Source organism: Electrona antarctica (assembly GCF_951216825.1).
Source record: "Electrona antarctica genome assembly, chromosome: 10".
In the NCBI taxonomy this organism is placed as follows: Eukaryota; Metazoa; Chordata; class Actinopteri; order Myctophiformes; family Myctophidae; genus Electrona; species Electrona antarctica.
The window spans coordinates 27,371,629-27,392,450 of record NC_136791.1 but is presented as its reverse complement, the minus strand read 5'-3'; the positions used below and the strand labels follow the sequence as shown (position 1 = coordinate 27,392,450).

General features: G+C 42.8%; 3 protein-coding genes and 1 pseudogene across 5 annotated transcripts in view; 2 read left to right on the top strand and 2 right to left on the bottom strand.

Annotated features, from left to right (window-relative positions):
* Positions 1-2,667, bottom strand: part of LOC306931076 (2-aminoethanethiol dioxygenase-like) — a 61,665-nt gene extending 58,998 nt beyond the window's left edge. For both annotated transcript variants that reach the window (XM_079512263.1, XM_079512262.1), the window contains exons 1-3: positions 2,437-2,667; positions 1,625-1,835; positions 820-1,047 (exon numbers count right to left, since the gene is read on the bottom strand). In XM_079512263.1, coding sequence (XP_079368389.1) covers positions 820-1,047; positions 1,625-1,817 — 421 coding nt within the window. In that variant the 5' untranslated portion in view covers positions 1,818-1,835; positions 2,437-2,667. The remainder of the gene's footprint in view (positions 1-819; positions 1,048-1,624; positions 1,836-2,436) is intronic.
* Positions 2,668-10,457: 7,790 nt separating this feature from the next.
* Positions 10,458-11,297, top strand: LOC306930795 (large ribosomal subunit protein bL19m-like; the record flags this gene model as incomplete). Its single annotated transcript, XM_079511892.1, has 1 exon — positions 10,458-11,297. One exon carries the CDS (start codon positions 10,458-10,460, stop codon positions 11,295-11,297), a length of 840 nt encoding a protein of 279 aa, XP_079368018.1.
* A 1,320-nt stretch (positions 11,298-12,617) lies between these two features.
* On the top strand, positions 12,618-13,160 carry LOC306930794 (large ribosomal subunit protein bL17m-like; the record flags this gene model as incomplete). The annotated part of the gene is made up of 1 exon (XM_079511891.1): positions 12,618-13,160. One exon carries the CDS (start codon positions 12,618-12,620, stop codon positions 13,158-13,160), a length of 543 nt encoding a protein of 180 aa, XP_079368017.1.
* A 5,794-nt stretch (positions 13,161-18,954) lies between these two features.
* LOC306930793 (large ribosomal subunit protein bL9m-like) lies at positions 18,955-19,677 on the bottom strand (annotated as a pseudogene). Its single transcript has one exon. The product of its transcript is annotated as a large ribosomal subunit protein bL9m-like (transcript).
* Positions 19,678-20,822: the final 1,145 nt, after the last annotated feature.

Below are 20,822 nucleotides of genomic sequence, written 5' to 3'. Positions count from 1 at the left end.
ATTAGTGTAGATTTTTGTCTTATACAAACATTAAATTCCCATTGACAATGAATGGAGAATGTATGTCATATGTGGACGAGCAAATCGACATGTTACGTCATGATGATGTACAATGATAAGAGCGCCCCTCACTTCACACGGGTGTGATTTTTCATAAATGAATGCCCTACTACTTGATCATACTACACAAGATCAACAAAAGAAGCAGATCCACAAGCTCGAAGCACGCTATAGAAGATGGCCATTTTTCATTGGATATATTCAAGGTTTAAAAAGTGCTTATTAAATGATTGTTTATTGAAGGGTAGCTTGGGAAGCATTCCTTTTCTGGTTTCTGATCCAGTCAGGATATATAGATGGTTTGTTTGGTATATCCATGCGGATGCGGTCGGTACTAACCTGGCTGTGCCGCGGTGTCGTGCGGTCGGTACTAACCTGGCTGTGCCGCGGTGTCGTGCGGTCGGTACTAACCTGGCTGTGCCGCGGTGTCGTGCGGTCGGTACTAACCCGGCTGTGCCGCGGTGTCGTGCGGTCGGTATTAATCTTGCGGTGTCGTGCGGTCGGTACTAACCTCGGGGTGTCGTGCGGTCGGTACTAACCTGGCTGTGCCGCGGTGTCGTGCGGTCGGTACTAACCTCACGGTGTCGTGCGGTCGGTACTAACCTCACGGTGTCGTGCGGTCGGTACTAACCTGGCTGTGCCGCGGTGTCGTGCGGTCGGTACTAACCTCACGGTGTCGTGCGGTCGGTACTAACCTGGCTGTGCCGCGGTGTTGTGCGGTCGGTACTAATCTCGCAGTGTCGTGCGGTCGGTACTAACCTGGCTGTGACGCGGTGTCGGTGCGGTCGAAGCAGGTGATGCGCGCCGTGCCGTAGACCACGCGGAGCAGGCCGTGCATGCCGGGGTGGTCGTGCAGAGGGATGGACGCTCCCTTGGTCAACAGGAACACGCCCATGCTGAAGTCCTCCGTCTCACAGATGTGCATGTAGGTGACCGGGGCCGCGCCGTGGAACGGGTGCACCGCCGAGCCGGCCGGCCGGCCGTCACCTGCGTGGAAAAAGGTAAATGGTGCATTTATATATTAGCGCTTTTATCCAAAGCGCTTTACATAGACTGTGCATTACATCGATTCACACACAAATTCACACACCTTTACATAGACTGTGCATTACATTGATTCATACACAAATTCACACACTTTTACATAGACTGTGCATTACATTGATTCACACACGCATTCACACACCTTTACATAGACATTACATTCACCCATTCACACACTGATGGCGGAGGAAACCATGCAAGGCACCAACCTGCACTTCGGGAGAGCAATTAGGGGGTTCAGAGTCTTGCTCAAGGACACTTTGACACTCTAGGGGAGCCCACAGGGATCGAACTGGGAACCTTCCGGTTTCCACCTACCCGAGCCACACAAAAAATAGCAGATCTACAAGCTCATAGTGCGGCAACCAGTGCCGCACTATGAGCTTGCAGATCCGCTATTTTTTAATAGCTAAAGTATAACATAATGCTTAAAACACCAAAAGGGGTTCCCATCCTGATTGGGTTAAGTAAAAACATTTGAGTATACCATTCCCACCACTGCCCCTCTCCTCCTCCTCACCTTTCCTGGGGACCAGGCTCAGGTCCTTGGCTCGGAGCTGGTTCATCAGGCTCCTCAGCTTGCCGTGGTTGTCCAGGAAGGAGGCACCGTGCCCAGGGCATGGCCCTGTGAAGGTGGCCAGCGCCTGGCGGGCGATCCTCTGCACGATGCACGCGGTCGTCATGCTGCTGCTGCTGGGGTCCCGGTGGAGCATCCCACCCCAACCATCCACCTGCGTACGCGTGGAGAGAAGAAGCACGTCTTAAGGGTGTGTTCGGAAATTCGCACTGAAGCGCACTGGTGTGGTGTGCCCTCTTGTCGTTCGTTTATATTCAGTGCACTTGGTGCGTTGTCGTTTGAAAATCTAGTGCACTTGCTGCACCCCGGGTGTTCCGAGTACCCGCACTGACCGAACCTACTCATATTGTTGTTGTCAAGACAGAAAACTCATATCTTCGTCAATTCTGTCCAAAATAACCGATCTACAAGCACGCAATATGCTTGTAATGTTATTGCCACAGATAACAACATTACAAGTACAAATAACAGGACAAATACATGCAGTTACTAATACTGGAACAATAAAATAAATGTGGAAAAAAAAGCAATATCATTCTTCACAGATTCTTCTGGTTGTCATAGCTGTAGTGTTAGTACATAATATGTTAAGGTTTCTAAGTATGACAGTGATAATAAGGATTTAAAAACAACAACATGTGGACGTCTGTTGGCTTGCAAATTTGACACAATGAACATGAAATGTTGCAATTATGTTGTTTCTCTCCTCCTGCCCAACCAACCGACAGAGACCTCCACGCTGGGGGTTTACGCACCGGTGTTGTGACGCCTCTTGTCTGGGAGGACTATGTCTGTCTGTCTGGAGGATTATCGTCAGGATTATCGATCACAATCGTACAGATGGATGATGGATCGATCGTTGTGGATTCCATAGATAGATGACCTGGTTCTGGCTCAGCGGATCACGTCGTTTCTCTCCACATGACCCATTTCTGAGTGAATGTTAGTTATGCTATCACGTCCGCACTGTCTGAGACCTCTACGGCAAAGACACATTACCACAGCCTGAGCCGGGCGTGGTGCCTTGTGGGGATTGTAGTCGATTCCATATTTAATAGTCTCTAGTGATACAACTCTAAATGAGCAACGCTTAAAATATTAACTGGAATGTAAGCTGTGTTATTAACATCCGTGTTATTGGCGGCATAGGGAATTATTTGTGTATTAAATCGAACTATTTTGTCCCTGTTTTGTGGATAAATTGCACTACAAAGACCAGCATGCATGCAGTGGTGGGGGCCGATCTGATCTTTGCCCACGCGGTCACACTTGCTATCCCATGATACAAGTTTGTCCAGTGTGTGTGTGTGTGTGTGTGTGTGTGTGTGTGTGTGTGTGTGTGTGCGTGTGTGCGTGCGTGCGTGCGTGCGTGCGTGCGTGCGTGCGTGCGTGCGTGCGATGTCTACATTCTCTGGAAGTGGAGTAGGCCTAGTTGTTTTCAGTACAGAGAAAGAAACAGTGTCCTATTTTAGGTTGTGAAGGCAAAAAAGAAAAACAAAACGATTATATTTTTATTTCAGCCTTTATTTTTTCTCTATCAGCCTCTTGACATAATTTGAACACACACACACACACACACACACACACACACACACACACACACACACACACACACACACACGTGCACGGTTAAATACTCTAAAGGTTAAGTGTAAGTTCAGTTACAAACAGCTAGTGCAAGTTATTATGCAATAAAAGTCAAAAACAATAAACATATTAAGCAGTTGCATCAACCAAACATAAACATCACAAAATATGAAGATGAAAGCATACGCAGAGACGGGACGGCCAAAATCAACAGAACAGAAAGTCTCTGTCTGTCTGTCTGTCTGTCTCTGTCTGTCTGTCTGTCTGTCTGTCTGTCTGTCTGGGCGGGCCGCGCAGCGCAGCGCTTGCAGTGGCTCAGGGGTAGACCATGGCCTGTCACCTGTGTAGAGCGGCCGGATGGATGGGTTCCCCGGTTCGATCCCTGTGGGCTCCCCCAGAGTTAGTGTCGAAGTGTCCTTGAGCAAGACTCTGAACCCCCTAATTGCTTCCGATGTGCAGGTTGGTGCCTTGCATGGTTTTCCCCGCCATCGGTGTATGAATGTGTGTGTGTGTGTGTGTGTGTGTGTGTGTGTGTGTGTGTGTGTGTGTGTGTGTGTGTGTCAGTGTGTGTGCGTGTGTGTGAAAGAGAAAGGATGAATGTAATGCACAATGTACATTTTACAACAGTGTTAAAATAATAGCCCAGAACTAGCCGAAGAATAGACCAGATACCATACCACCTTTATTTATATAGCACATTTAAACAACAACAACATACTGTACACAGTGTCGCATTAAAGATATATCAGATAGTAGAACATATCTAGGCCTATACAAGCTTGTGGATCGGCTATTTTCCAGTGCACAACACCATGCAGCACATGACTATCAGGCATATAACCCCATCTAATTGTAAACAAACTCCTTCCAAGGCACTGTTGCAGCACCCATTCTCTGGAATAGCCTCCCTTTTTATATTAAAAGTGCTCAGTCCATTGAACTATTTAAGTCTCTTCTTAAGACTCATCTATTTTCTATGGCCTTTGATCATTCCTGATTTTTTTATTTTTGTCTTTTGAACTGTTTCATTTCTTGTTGTTATGTGGGTGCACATCCATAGGCTACTTGTTTGTCATCTGAAATGTTCTGAAGCCATATTATTAATCCTGTAATTTCAGGCTACATTTCACGTAAATGTCAGAGCTTAATTTGCCTGCATGTAGGCCTAAGCCCTCTTTCCTGTCTGTCTTCACTTCACTTGTATATGAATAAAGGCAGAATTATCATGTGATGTACATTCCAAATAAACAATTATTAACCAACGTTATGTTATTGAATTAATGTATTTTATAAATAACATAACGGTTTCTGAAAATGTCCGCATTTCTTCTTCTTTGTCGGTGTGGGATGTTGAGTGATGGCCTAAGATTGGCTAATGCCGTATGACGCAGATGTCTGTGACTGGTCAATTGGGAATCTGGTCAAGTCTTAACTACTCCTCATTTAGCTGGGGACGTGGGACCACTTAATCCCTGTATAATGCTGTGAGCTTGTATATCTGGCATTTTTAACAAATGTTGTAGTGTATGTTTTTTTGTTGTTGTGGGGAACATGTGAAATGGGATTCTTCTTTTGGTACAAACCACATGCTATATGAAGAAGAAGAAGAAGAAGAAGAAGAAGAAGAAGAAGAAGAAGAAGAAGAAGAAGAAGAAGAAGAAGAAGAAGAAGAAGAAGAAGAAGAAGAAGAAGAAGGAGGAGGAGGAGGAGGAGGAGGAGGAAGAGGAGGAGGAGGAGGAGGAGGAGGAGGAGGAGGAGGAGGAAGAAATGAAGAAGAAGAAGAAGAAGAAGAAGAAGAAGAAGAAGAAACTAATTAGTCTACTGGAAATTCCATGAACCCAGAAATGGTGATTGAATGGTGAGAAAACAGATTATAAACAAAATACTTAGTTGATGTACTAATATTTAACTAATATTTTAAATCTAAACGTGTTTTATTCACATGATTTTGCCTTCCCAACAAAATTTGTATTACCTTGCCTTAGCTTTTCTTCCATTGTGGAACTCCACAAACTCATCATCATGGATTACTCAGTTAGGGATGCACAATGAATCGGTAGCATGATTGGAATTGGCCATATCGGCCATGAAAATGCCTTATCGGTATTGGAATTAAAAATGAAAAATAATTCTACATTTAATTTGTGTACTCATCTCATTCAGTAGTCATTCAGTTGTGAAAACAGACACTTGGAAAAGCGTATATGCTATTTATTGATTGATTGAATACTAACAGGCTATAATATTAAGCCTAGGATTGTTTCCATTGTGATCCTCTGTATAATATCGGAATCGGTCAGATATGACCCTGCAAATAATCGGAGATCGGATAACGGTCATAATTTCATAATTGTGCACCCCTCTGGTTTTCGATTCCACCAATCTAGCCCCAATTGGGAGTCAGAAAATATGTATTAACATTTATATTTGAAAACTGCATTCATTTAAAACCACAATTCCTAAGCAAGTGTCTGATCTTACAGCTTACTTCTTGAGCATCCAGAGTCCACTCAGTCCAGGATTTCATTTCCTTGGCTGTTTGGCTCATTGCTGCCCAAGGCATCCATCACCTTTGCTGGCCTTCCTTCAACGGTTGCATCAGCCTCCACAAAGCAAATGTTCAGTGACCTTTGAACTAAACAGTTTTGCCATTCACAACCTCGGCCACACTGATTGTCTCTGGACATCAAATCATACATATATTTAAATTCACAGCAACTGTAGTGGCAGTTTTAGAATGCCAATTCTACTATTCAATAAGAACTATAATTGTATTCCATTCAGTCAAATAGGATGGACTATCACAAATACGCATTCGGACTGACCGACAGCTGTCACCTGACAGCTGTCACTATTGCCTCTACCTACTTGGGTGTGTTCTCAAATTAGTTGTTTCCTGCTTGCCTCCAACTATCTCCCATTTAGAGCAGTCTTCCTGTCAATCTAACAGCTGACTTGACTCCTCCATACTGTCAGCAAAGGTATACTTATTTGTGTGTCACCCTTATCTTTAGCGCAGATCCTTATATGAACATTTTGTATAGCATCTCTGTTATCCCATTTAGAGTAGGTTCCTGTCTGTCAGCAAACACCATGAACAACACCATGAACGGAGATGTTGTAACACCACCTGTTATTATCTGTCCATGTCCTGTTGTATTTGAATAAAACACCTGTCACTGACTGTCAATTTGGGGGTGTGTGGTTGGGAAATAAAAGGGGGTTGTAGGTCATTGATGGGAAGAGCTGTGGGAGAGTGCTGTTGGACTGTTAAACCATTCTGCTGTACTGAGATGATCGGAATAAAGAACGAATTGACGATATGCCGGACTCCTTGTGTCGTGCCTTCGCCTCTGCTGATCACCAATGATGGGACCTCATAATTCCCATAACAAATGGCGCTGTGAGCAGGGTATTTGGATCAGCGTTGGCCAGACGGGTCATTAACAAAGGACGCAGTGACGCAGGGCCGATATTTCGTCTTACTTGGGAAAAAAAACCCGACGATTTTAAAGATGGGGGCAAGGCAGAGCCGAAAGAAACTTCGACAAGAAATGAGCGACGCACAGCAAAGGGAGGCGATTCTTCAACTCCAACTGGAGGACCAGAAAAAGCTAATCGACCAGGCAGTATCACGTGTGACACTCCTGGAACAAGAACTTCAAACTGCGGCGTTACTACTACACGCCAACACAACCAACCACCCGGACCAAGCCAACTACGCCGAAACAACCATTCCTGTCAACGATGAAGATGATAGCTACTACAACGACCAAGGAAGGGACACACAACTCCAAGTGTCCCTACCAAACAACAACTATTATGCCGACCGCAACCACAACAGAGACCAGCCAGAACCAGACTTTCAAATGACCAAACACAGAGGAAAAGAAATGACCAATCAACTGAGCGGCTTCCAGCTAGACCACATCAGCAAGCCTACCCCAAGACCAAGACAACACCCACCGCCGTGGGAAGCCTGGCGTAACCAGCCTGGCAACCCAGGACCATACCACAGCCGACCAGTGAGAGGACAAGTACAAACCCGAGCCAGGGTTGATGCTGTACTCCAGGAAAGGAAGGACAGAAGAAGACGGCAACTAAACCACGCACGCCACATGGGAGAGGATGAAGCCAGCGCAGCCAACACCATTCCTGTCAACGACTTGTGCTATTACTGCGGCCAGACAGGTCATATGAAACGTTGGTGTCCACTGAACCATGCGGCTGTATTACGGCGCACAGCAACGACGGGCCAGCAAATCAATTTTGGCTAAAGAAAACAAACTACGACAGGGTAAATACAATTGAAAATAACTAGATCTTTAGTTTGTAATTGGTAAATACAATTGAGAATAACTAGATCTTTAGTTTGTAATTTACCCTATGTGATTTAATCTATTTAGTCTTACATGTGCAAGTAGTGAACTACAAGAGTTTTGATAAACTACTAAAAATCTAATCTAAATTTTAATCTAACTAGACTCCAATCTAAAATTTGTAAAAGTATAGGCAAGAACAACAATGTTAGAAAATCCTAAAATAGGATGATAAGATATTGGAATTCATTTCCACGCACATATACTGTACTAAAAGGACTCCTCATTGAACACCCCGTGCCCAAAATGGCAAGAGGGGGAGGGGTCATTGGTACAGCCTATGTGTGGGTTAGTTAAAAGGAATACATTTATAGTTTTGCAAATAAATTAACATGGATCTAAGTAATTATTCAAATCGTGAGTGTTTCAAGGTGTTAAAATCAATAGTGTGAAATCAATCATTTATGAGGGTTTAACAAGGTTAAACGTCTAATATTATTTTATCTCCTGTCAATTCTGGTATTTACTAGGTAGCACTAGGCCTTTAGTATAGAAAACAGAGAGAAAGGATTTATTTTCGGGGTGAGATCTGCAAAAAATCGAATCTAGTGAGCTTACGAAAGTTAAATAGTTCCTTTCTCTTCAAGGTTGAACGTCCTTTATCAGTATAGTAATACATGATATAAAGCAGTTTCGGGTTGAACGTCCCTTATCAGAAAGTCACTGGTATAAATATGAAATATTCTTTGGTTGAACGCTAACTTAAGTAATATAATACAGAAAATGTTGAACGAATGGAGATAATATTAAGACAAAGAGACCTCACCTTGGTCACATCAGTAACAGTTTAATTTGAATTAATTCGATATTGGAAAAAAAAAAACAAATGTCTGATTGACAGCCTTCCTTTCTCTCTCTTTCTCTGTCCAGCTGGCAGAATGGGGGGGGGGAGGAAAGGTATTTGTGCGTTTGTGTGTAACTGAGTTAAAAGTAGCAGAGAGCCTAAAATACAGGACGTGGTCATTATCAGTCTATTTATTTATTTATTTTCGGGTGTGAAAAACAGCCTGAGAGGGGACTAACAGTGGCCATAGTTTTGTTCAATGGAGAATATCCTAATGTTAAAGTTTTACCAGGTTAAAGTTTTAAAGTATTACATTATTTTAATTGTTGAGTGTTTAAATTCTATCCTAATATAATCCATTTCAATTATTTTAATTTGAGTTAAATCATTTCAGTTCATTTGGTTCTTAAACTAACTATTATAGGTATTTTGTAGTGTGGAATTACAAAGTTAAAAAATAGTATAGGGAAAGAAAAAAATATATAAATAGCAGATCTACAAGCTCTACTATCTTCTTAAATTTCTTCCTAAATTTAACTAGATGTGTTTACTATCTTCTAATTTAACTATAGATGTGTTTTTCTTGATTCTAGATGTGTCCAGTAATTTTTAAATTTCTTAATAGCGAAACCTTCTTTATCTGACCACTGTCATCAAACATGAATCTAGCCATACAGTTTTAATCATCAATATTTGTCATTCTAAAAATCTCCTGGGCCATGTAAATTAATAAGGTATCAATTTTCATATATAAAGCGGTGGATTGTAGTGGCAGTTTTAGAATGCCAATTCTACTATTCAATAAGAACTATAATTGTATTCCATTCAGTCAAATAGGATGGACTATCACAAATACGCATTCGGACTGACCGACAGCTGTCACCTGACAGCTGTCACTATTGCCTCTACCTACTTGGGTGTGTTCTCAAATTAGTTGTTTCCTGCTTGCCTCCAACTATCTCCCATTTAGAGCAGTCTTCCTGTCAATCTAACAGCTGACTTGACTCCTCCATACTGTCAGCAAAGGTATACTTATTTGTGTGTCACCCTTATCTTTAGCGCAGATCCTTATATGAACATTTTGTATAGCATCTCTGTTATCCCATTTAGAGTAGGTTCCTGTCTGTCAGCAAACACCATGAACAACACCATGAACGGAGATGTTGTAACACCACCTGTTATTATCTGTCCATGTCCTGTTGTATTTGAATAAAACACCTGTCACTGACTGTCAATTTGGGGGTGTGTGGTTGGGAAATAAAAGGGGGTTGTAGGTCATTGATGGGAAGAGCTGTGGGAGAGTGCTGTTGGACTGTTAAACCATTCTGCTGTACTGAGATGATCGGAATAAAGAACGAATTGACGATATGCCGGACTCCTTGTGTCGTGCCTTCGCCTCTGCTGATCACCAATGATGGGACCTCATAATTCCCATAACACAACACACCTACATTTATAGGAACGCAAGATGAGATTTGGGCATGAATCGTATATATTCAAAATCACAGTAACACACCTAAACGTATATGAATGATGATTGATTTAATCAGTATATGCCGACATAAGGGCATGCCCCTTGTTGTGCCCGTATGGAGCTAACTGATTTGTTTGCAGCTGATGTCATGACGACACATTGAACACACTCCATATTTGGGCATATACTGTAACTGCATTGGAAACTCCTTACATGGTTATGGCTGAGTGACGTCAGAGGCCTGCCGGTGCCGGCCCACCCTCCCATTATTACATTTGAATTAATATAGGACACCACACTACGAGTACTAGTCGTTATAGTTACCACCGTGAGTCAGGCCACATCATTGAGGAGTGCGTAGTCCGACGCCCCGATAATCCCACATTACTAAGAGTTGACCCCAATGTAAACAAGTCTTAGTGCTTTTCTGGGTTTATCGTCTGAGCAGAACTGTGCTTTCGTCAAACTGTTAATACAATTTTCAATCAATCAATCAATCAATCAATCAGTTATATGTGTAACATACCCGTCTGCGCGAGGAAGCTTGACAGAATGTTTGCATTAAGATTGTTACGAAACTTCAAAATTCACGAAAGGTTCCTGTCTACGTCTGTACCTCGGTTTGCTCTGGGCAGTGACGATGGGGGTCCAACCAAATTTATTCCTCCTCCAAAACCTGTCATCATACAAACGGAGTCATCCCACCGAAGGTTTCTGAGTCCAGAGTTTATCCCACCTCGTGAGAGAACAGATCCGTTCAAATTCCGCATGGAGAGGAAGGATATGATCCGCAGGAGGAAAGTACTGAACATTCCCGAGTTCTACGCGGGGAGTATCCTAGCCGTGAACATGGCTGACGCACATGCCAGCGGGAAAACCAACCGCTTTGTGGGAATCTGCACTAAGAGGAGCGGCAACGGACTGGGAGCCACATTTGTTCTCAGGAACATCATCGATGGCCAAGGCGTGGAGATATGCTATGAACTGTACAGCCCTCGGATCCAGCGCATCGACGTGCTGAAGCTAGAGAAGAGGCTGGACGACGACCTGATGTACCTGAGAGACGCTCTGCCCAACTACAGCACCGTGGACCCAGACATGAAGCCCGCACCCTGCTCCCCTGCGGAAGACGTGCCTGTCAACAAGATCAAGGTGAGGATGCGTCCGAAGCCATGGTCCAAGCGCTGGGAGCGTCCCAAATTCAACATCCAGGGCATCCGCTTCGACCTGGCCCTGACGCCGGAGCAGATGGAGCACGCCCAGAAGTGGGCACGACCCTGGGTCCAGTATGACATGCTCAGAGAGTACGACACCTCTAAGCTGGAGGTGGACATCCTCAAAGAGGTCCAGGCTCCAGCAGGAAATGGACAAATGAAAAGGCGTCTTTCATGACACCCCCCCCCCCCCCCCCCCTTGTCAGCATAGAAGTTTACACGGTCGGTTTTTGAGTGGTGCAACCACTCCTATAGGCCTGTCCCTGGCTGTGTCCGAGCACGAAAATAGCGTTATAGCGTTTGTTCACCACCAAGTGTCACTGTTGCACAGCCTAACACACAGACACGTGACCCATGCGGCCGTCGAGAGTGACAAGCTGGAGTTTTAAATGCATTGTTTTCAAAGAGAGCGGCACAAATGTAGGTATGTGTGCAACATGACAGCAACTAACGTCTCTGTAATGTTTACTACTACTACTAAAAAAATATATCTTAAATAAAGAGCTGTGCTGTTGCGTTTCATTCACTGAAGTGACTGAAAGGCAGCGATACTGCCGTGAGAAGAGGCACCTAGCTGCAGCATTGGAGTGCTCTTTTGAGACGTCAAATATAATCATATTGTCTGCCAATCAGAAAACAAGGTATCTGAAAATAACCGGTGATATGTCTTCTTTCATATGACTGAATCGATTATTTTTTACAAGGGTTTGTAAAATGCTCGGATACGACATTGGACTGGCCCCATGATGGATACGACATTGGACTGGCCCCATGATGGAGACGACATTGGACTGGCCCCATGAAGGAGACGACATTGGACTGGCCCCATGAAGGAGACGACATTGGACTGGCCCCATGATGGAGACGACATTGGACTGGCCCCATGAAGGAGACGACATTGGACTGGCCCCATGATGGAGACGACATTGGACTGGCCCCATGAAGGAGACGACATTGGACTGGCCCCATGAAGGTAACGGTGACGACATTGGACTGGCCCCATGAAGTGAACGGTGATGTCTGGGATAGCACACTATGGTTTGGGAACCACCTGGAACTCCACATACGGAGCTAACTGACATGTCTATGTCTGACGTTGTGGACTCCAGTCCATCAGTACTCCATATATGGACGTGACATGGATGTGACCGACTCATAGTGACACAAACACCGTAGTCAGATATATAAAAGGCACTGCAATCTCAGAAACTGTGTGTGTCTAGCAGTTTCCTTCTGCAACACAATTTGGAGTACGCGAAAAATCACACTTGTGTGAAGTGAGGGGGCGCTCTTATCATCATACATCATCATACATCACATTCCATGCTCAGCCGTGATCAGCTGAGCACATTCTGTGCTCATACAGACAGACATACATACAAAGCTGTGCTAAGGTGGGGTTAGTAGCGCCCCTCAAAAACAAACAACGACAACGTTGCTCATTTGGAAACAGCATGCTTATCCGTGCCTCTTGTAGGATAGATAATCTATTGTAAAGATGCGGCTGACATTGCAAATGTTGATATCCCATGGCCGGGTGCACAGGAAAATGGGCCTGGGCCCTGAATCCAGGATCAACATGCTCCGGAACCTTCTGACCGGACTGGTCCGCCATGAGAGAATAGAGACCACCTATGCTCGGGCAGACGAAGTTCGCTTCTATGCGGAAAAGCTGATCGACTACGCCAAAAGGGGAGACACGGATCCGAAGGCGATGAAAATGGCAAGCTTCTGGCTCACGGAAAAGGACCTTGTGCCCAAGCTCTTCAAGGTCCTTGCGCCCAGGTTTGAGACGCAGTCAAATGGTTTCACCCGATTGGCACAGCTTCCCAGAAGGGAGAACCTGGACAGAGCTAAGATGGCGGTGATCGAATACAAGGGGAACCCCTTCCCGGCCCTTTACCCTGTCAGAAAGGTGAATGCACTGTCCCTGATAAACCAGCTGCTGAAAGCCTACAGAGAGGAGAGGGCACAACAGTTGACAGACTGCATAAAAACATCACCGTCACTGGCTAATTGTGTGTCGATCATAGTGGATTAACCTGGTTGATCCTGTCAGTAGCATACACTCGTATCAACACAAGCATAGTGTAGAGCAGTGGTTCCCAAACTTTTTCATGTCAAGGACCCCCGAATTGGTACTAATTGGCCCGTGGACCCCATGAGAAAGCAATTCTCTCATGGTCAAATAGACATTTCCTGAGTCTGACTTTAGTGACATGGTTTAATAGAGCTTGTCTCCACACGCATTGTCCACCGAACTGCTGCCATGTACAGAAAGGTATTTCAGAACATGCTAAACTTCATGTACAGAGCATGTTAAAACTACATGTACAGAACTACAGTGGCTTTCTTCCTGTTTTGATGACATATAGATTTTATAGCAAAAGGCTGATGCACACCTCAAAAGGTTGGTGACAGTTGCGTAGGGCAATAGTGCATATATATTAAAAATTGTATCTTTGAAAACAAAGAAGAGGACCTGCATACTGTCAGAAACTTGCCAGGTCGCTTAGACCTTCATCAGGACAGACAATGACTGTCCGGATGAACGAAATGTCGACCTAATAAAGAGCAAAACGAGTGTCTGACAGTTTTTTTGCTTTTGCTTATGTACAATAATTTGTAAATAATTTGTATTGTCACGTGTCAATGTATTAACATTATGCAATTATTAGTTCCTACTTAGGTAAAATTGTATCAAAATACATTTGTGTTGAGGGTAATACTGAAGAATACGAGACATCTCACCCCGGTGAGTTGTCTTCACTTTTTGACATGTCGGGGTGAGATGTCCGGACAGCTCACCCCGGACAGCTCACCCCGGAAAGTGAAGACAGCTCACCCCGGAAAGTGAAGACATCTCACCCCGGTGAGATGTCTTTACTTTCCGGGGTGAGCTGTCTTCACTTTCTGACATTGCGGGGTGAGTTGTCTGTACTTTCCGTGGCACCCATTACAGTAGGCATAATTCAATTTCGGATCTAACTATCGGTTCCTACAGACGTGCGCAGTCACGGCTAATTATTTATTTATTTAACAGTAAAATCCGGTGAAACACGTGTAAGGAGTAGAGCGTCTCTCTCTCTCTCTCTCTCTCTCTCTCTCTCTCTATGCAGCATTGAGGGGGGGGGGGGGTCGTTTGTGGATAATGTTTGCGCTTCAAAGGCAGAGTCTGACGGCTGTACAAAGTTGCTAATTAGACGCACAACGGACGCACAGTTCTAATAGGCCTATACTGACTGAATTACATCTGAATAGCAAAGCAATATCGATGATGATCTTGCTACTGCTAGTTACATTAGCATGTGAGAAAAGTGACAGCCATCTGGAGTAACCAAATTGAGAGGGGTTCAGTTCACATTTCTTCAGAAGTTTGCACACACACACACACACACACACACACACACACACACACACACACACACACACACACACACGCCTTGAATTCATGGTGATCTTTTGTTTAAAGACATTTTCAACAATTTAAGATCTCCATTTTGGCAGGAATATGCTTGGAAGATGGAAACAATGTTGCACATTCATCTAATCATATGGGTAGGCTACTGGGTAGCCTACATACAAACAATAATGTTTGTATTTGTAAGGTTTATTATGCATTTGACCGTGACATACTTAAAGGCGAATTCAACATTTTACTGTTATAAATATATTTACATCTGTAGCCTGTAGTTTCTATATTTAAATAAACTACATTACATTTGACCGTACATTTAACTCTTGTGTTATATTCTTGTGAAATATTCAGTAAAGTATAGCTCAAAGGCTACATATTCAGTCAGACTTTTGGTGAGTTGTCCTGACAACTCACCCCTAAACGTGAAGACATCTCACCCCGAAAGTGGCCAAAAGTGAAGACATCTCACCCCGGAAAGTGAAGACATCTCACCCCTAAAAAAGCAGGGGTGAGTAGACAACTCACCAAAAGTGGCTTTAGGGGTGAGTTGTCTTGTTACCATACTGAACCTAGACTGAGGCTTTGATTGGTGGAGAGAGGTTCTATTGTTCTCCTCTTTGACCAATCATTGCAAGCCGTTAGTGGTTCCACCTCAGGCTCTCTAGTATAAGAAGAGTGTGCAGTTGTAATGTCTCCACAACTCCTCCAGGATATCAAGTATTTCAACCACAACTGACTGTGGACTCCAGACTTCTGCTGAAGATGAACTGTCTCAATCCCACCAAGAACAACAGTTCTGCTGAACAGGAGGAACTCTGTAAGTAATTTGCTTTCTTTTATTTTGTCATATAGCTTTGTTGAAGGTTAGATCAAATCAGAGTACCTCTTTTATATCTCACTCTTCTCTAACTTTTACATTATTTCTCTATTACATTGTTAATGTATGCATTTGGAGGTGTGTATCTGATGAATTAGCTTTGACTTTAAAAGGCCAACACACATTTAAGAAAATGAATTACACTTGGATTACATTGTGTATTTATTTAGGCACATAAAAATGATTGTCACCAATGAGGGATTCTAAAACCGTTTTAATTGTAATGTTCATTTCCTAAATCTTTCAATTTCTCAACATCTTCCCTTTGTCTTTGGTTCCAATGCAGTGTTGCGTCTTCCGTCTGGCTTCTCTGTCCTACCTGCAGTAAATGAACAGACAAGCTTGGCTAAACCAAAACAACACAGATGTGACCAGTGTGGAAAAAGGTTCACTCACATATCTGGCCTTAAAACTCACCAGAGAATTCACACTGGAGAAAGACCATACCAATGTGACGTATGTGGGAGCAAGTTTAAGACAAATGCTGAATTAATACAGCACCAGAGAATTCACACCGGGGAAAATCCAAGGTGTGACCAATGTGGAAAACACTTCACTACAAAGACCCACCTTACAACACACCAGAGAATTCACACTGGAGAGAAACCCTATGGATGTGATCAGTGTGGAAAACACTTCACTAGAATGGAGCATCTTAAAAGCCACCAGAGAATTCACACAGGTGAGAAACCCTATGGATGTGACCAGTGTGGAAAACAGTACACTAGAATGGGACACCTCAAAAGCCACCAGAGAATTCACACAGGTGCGAAACCATATGGATGTGATCAGTGTGGAAAACACTTCACTAGAATGGACAGTCTTAAAATACACCAGAGAATTCACACCGGAGAAAAACCATTTGAATGTGATCAGTGTGAAAAATACTTCACTCAAATATCCAGCCTTATTACACACAAAATGATTCATACAGGAATTAAACCCTACCACTGTGACCAGTGTGGAAAAAACTTTGTGTCAAAACCTCACTTAATTAGTCACCAGAGAAGTCACACAGGAACTAAACCGTGTGACCAGTGCGGAAAGGCTTTTAGTCACCCACAAAGTTTAAAACGTCACAAAGCTAGTGCACACATGATTTAAACCCTATCCTTGTTTTATCCTATGTTTTGTATTTTTTTTCCAACCTGAATTATTACCTGCTGGTAGGTTATTGATAGAACAATGTGAGCATCATTGTCTGTTCACATTTGCCACAAACTAAAAAGTCATATTCATTCATATTCATTTAATAGTTGTGTAATTGGAACTCATCGCTGTGTTGACATGTGTGTAACATATTATCATAGTACATTTTCCTTCACTTTTAAGTTCAAACCTGTTTTTCGATGGCATTTACACTGTGTTGTCAGCTTCCACATAGGCTATTTAAATGTTGAATTGCAATGGCAAAGATTTACTCTGTTAAAATATGTCCATATATTTCTTCTTTTTCAAATAAAGGTTTGCCAGCTAAAGGTCCTTTATGTGTGTTCATTACAGAAAGGTAATCACAACACATGTGTTTCACTTCCTTTAATTATGGACATCTTGTACTGTGAACAATACAGTGAGAAGAATGGCTTCATTTTACATCCTGCATACCAAACTATTACTGTAAGGAACACGATAGCATGATTCATTTCACAGTCTACACACCTTTTACTTGAACTATTGCTACATTGAACATGACAGGAGTAATGAGTCTTAATGTTACCGTTTTGTTTAATTCAGTTTATTAAGGATTAGTCTACAGTATAGACTAATACTGTAGTTTTTTTCATTTCATGTGTAATCATGAGGGACATCTGAAGACACTCACAATGATTCATACAAGGGAAAAGCCCTTTAATTGTACAGTCTGTGACACAGGCTTTGTTCGAATGGATCGTCTAAAATCACACATGATGGTTCATACATGGGAAATGCCGTTTACTTGTACAGTTTGTGACAAAGGCTTTGTTCTAATGGATCGTCTAAAAACACACATGATGAGTCATACCGGGGAAAGGCCCTTTACTTGTACAGTTTGTGGCAAGGGATGTATTCAAATGAGTGTCTTAAAAAACACATGGTGACTCATACAGGGGAAAGCCCTTTGAGTGTACAGTTTGTGGCAAAGGATGTAGTCAAAAGAGTTCTCTAAAAAAACACATGATGACTCATACAGGGGAAAAGCCCTACACTTGTACAGTTTGTGGCAGGGGGTGTATTCAATTTAGTGACCTAAAAATACACATGGTGACTCATACAGGGGAAAAGCCCTGAGTGTACAGTTTGTGGCAAAGGATGTAGTCAAAAGAGTGTTCTGAAAAAAACACATGACTCACAGGGGAAAAGCCCTTTGAGTGTAAGGTTTGGGAAAGTAGTCTAAAAACACACATGACGCATACAGAGCTGTTAAATGATGAGTGCAAATTAGTCCAGCTAGATACATTCAACATGATTGACTGTAAAATGATTCTGTTTTTTGCATGCAATAGTAGTGTATTAGTTTGATCATTTGTTTAGATTATATGTCATTGTTTGTCTTCATTGAATGTTGAATTGTAAAGGCAAAGATTGACTCTGTAAAAATATATGTATATGTCCTCTTTTTTCTCAAATAAAGGTTTTCCAGCTACAGGTCCCTTATGTGTGTTCATTGTAGGTTATCACAACACATGTGTTTCACTGCCATTGATTATGGACAGCTGGTACTGTGAACAAAATAGTGACAATAATTGCCTCATTTTACATCCTGCACACCAAACTATTACTGTAAGGAACACGATAGGAGTATTAATTTTAGAAAGTCTTAATGTTACAGTGTGCATATACTGTCCATTGTACTTAGCCTGTACATGCAAATCTAGTGGAGAATAAAAATGCTCCATGTTCTAACAGTTGTAAGGATAGTGACACATCCCTTAGTCATACTGTGATGATCTTAAAACTATTACGACAGCATAATATCATAATATTAGTAGTGGACATGAAGTTGATGTTTTCTGACAATAGGTATGAATGAAACATGTCTTTCAGATTTACCAGTTACTATTGATGACTATATATATATATATATATATATATAGGGTTTAAAATATACACAGGTTTAGAAGTGGACAAACATGTCAAGAAATAAGCAAATTATTAAACAACCATTCACACTGTCTACTGTCCATTCACTCTCAATCTGACTGATTAGAATGTGTTGAAACCCAGTGAAGCACATCATCAGAGTGGTACACTGCATATTAGCATTAACATGTCCCACTCAGCTTATCACAGATTTTTACTACAAACATATCGACATTTCACTTTAGTTATACAAAGAACAAGCAAAACAGTGCCTTTAATTCTCCAGTATTGTTACAATAAAAATTGAAGTAATTGGATTGAAAGCCAGCGCTCAGCTTTAATCCTTGATGTAGTCATGGACTCAGAACTGTGACCACGTGACCACCATACATCAGAAAATTTGATTTATGTCCAAACAGGATCCTCTGACGTGACTGAAGCCTCAGCAAGTGGAGTTTCAAGAACTTCCACAGAGCGCTGTCAAGTACTTTCACCAGCGCTGTCCACTGTCTCCACCACAACTTCCTCTGCTTCTGAAATGGCTAGGTCTGGCGTTGGCACCACTTCTGGCTGCATCTCCTGTCGGTTCTTCCTTGATCGGTTTTCATACAGCAGTAAGGACATGGCGACACGCACTGTATCTATTCCGTTAACCGTAACTTCACACCAGTAATCTCCTAACTCCTTGATTAGCTCATCTGGAAGTCTCAATGCATGGGGAGGCACAACAACTCCCAGCTTCTTCAAAAATTGTCTGCACACTATTTCTTTGGTGAGCTCAAAATTAACCATGGGGGGTATTGAATGAATCCTCAGCGATGAGCGCTTGAGGAACTCCAGTGTCATTTGTCCGGTGCATGTTTGCGTTCTTTCCTCTGGCTTCCCCTCACGCAGAAGTCTCATCTCCTCAGCAAACATGGCTTTGTTCTCCGGCGATGGATACACCGCAAGGCCTTGGGGCAACAGCTTATTTCGGCCAACGGACTTCTTCACGAACACCGTGTCGCCTCGCCCACCATCTTCTCCTTCGGTGCGTGTGTGGTGTCCTCGACCAATTTATAGATACCTTCCTGGGCCAATGGGACCTGCCACCACCGTTCTACAATAACCATATTCCTGCACGCTGTGACAGAGAGGAACTTGACGAGGGAAGGATGTGTTACGAGATCCCGAAAGACACAACGGCTTGAGCTCCACATATTCGTCAAAGACCACAGCTCAAATGCACGTTTAAAGACCCTCTAAACAGGCAGGGGCCTTCAGTGGCCAGTAACAAGTACCCTAGCCCAGTAGGAGGTCTATTACCAGTGTTATGTATTGACTTTTTTTTGTCAGAACCACCCAGCCAAATTAGAATAGTTAAAAACCACATAAGCTGTTGTTTTTCGGCTTATATGACAGTGGGGGTGTCCACTGAAGGCAGTGAAACAATTATTTTTAGACAAAAAGATGCTGATGCAATCTAGGGTATAGCATGACACACTGGCCAAAATATGGCAGTGCACTCCACGATATAGCATCAGAAGACTGGCAAAGTTCATCAGTGACTCTGATGACATCACTGAAACTCACCTGAGCGTGTCATCAGGTGGTGTTTAGCCCTGCCCAGAAAACTGCAAAATGCCCAAAACATTTCCTGTGTCCATGGCTCAGCTGCTGACCTCGCCATGTTCTCACTGGTGCCAGTCTCAGATTAGGCCTCTTCGACCCTACTCCTTGTATGGCTCCATATGTGGGTATCTTGTATTTTGAGCTGGTATAGCATGGAAACCGCCATTTCCTATGGAATTGTGTACCAAAAAGGAGAGGATGGCAGCCTGGTCTGCTGTGTGGATGCCTGTACTAGGGCTTTCACACCTAGTGATTTTTACTACTACTTTTTACAACTATTTATTTATTCAGGCATTTTAGCTGCTACAATATTAAGAGATGAAAACTGGACTCACCAAAATGCTTTGTCTCTCGTTAACCCAATCTATGCACCCATGGTGTGACGTCATCGAATATCCAAAATCTCCTCTTACACACACGGCACGCGATTTAAAGCATCTTTAGGGGCTCCGATTGAGGAAATGGACTACATTTACAGCTTAATACAGCTAAAAACACACATGACGCATACAGAGCTGTTAAATGATGAGTGCAAATTAGTCCAGCTAGATACATTCAACATGATTGACTGTAAAATGATTCTGTTTTTTGCATGCAATAGTAGTGTATTAGTTTGATCATTTGTTTAGATTATATGTCATTGTTTGTCTTCATTGAATGTTGAATTGTAAAGGCAAAGATTGACTCTGTAAAAATATATGTATATGTCCTCTTTTTTCTCAAATAAAGGTTTTCCA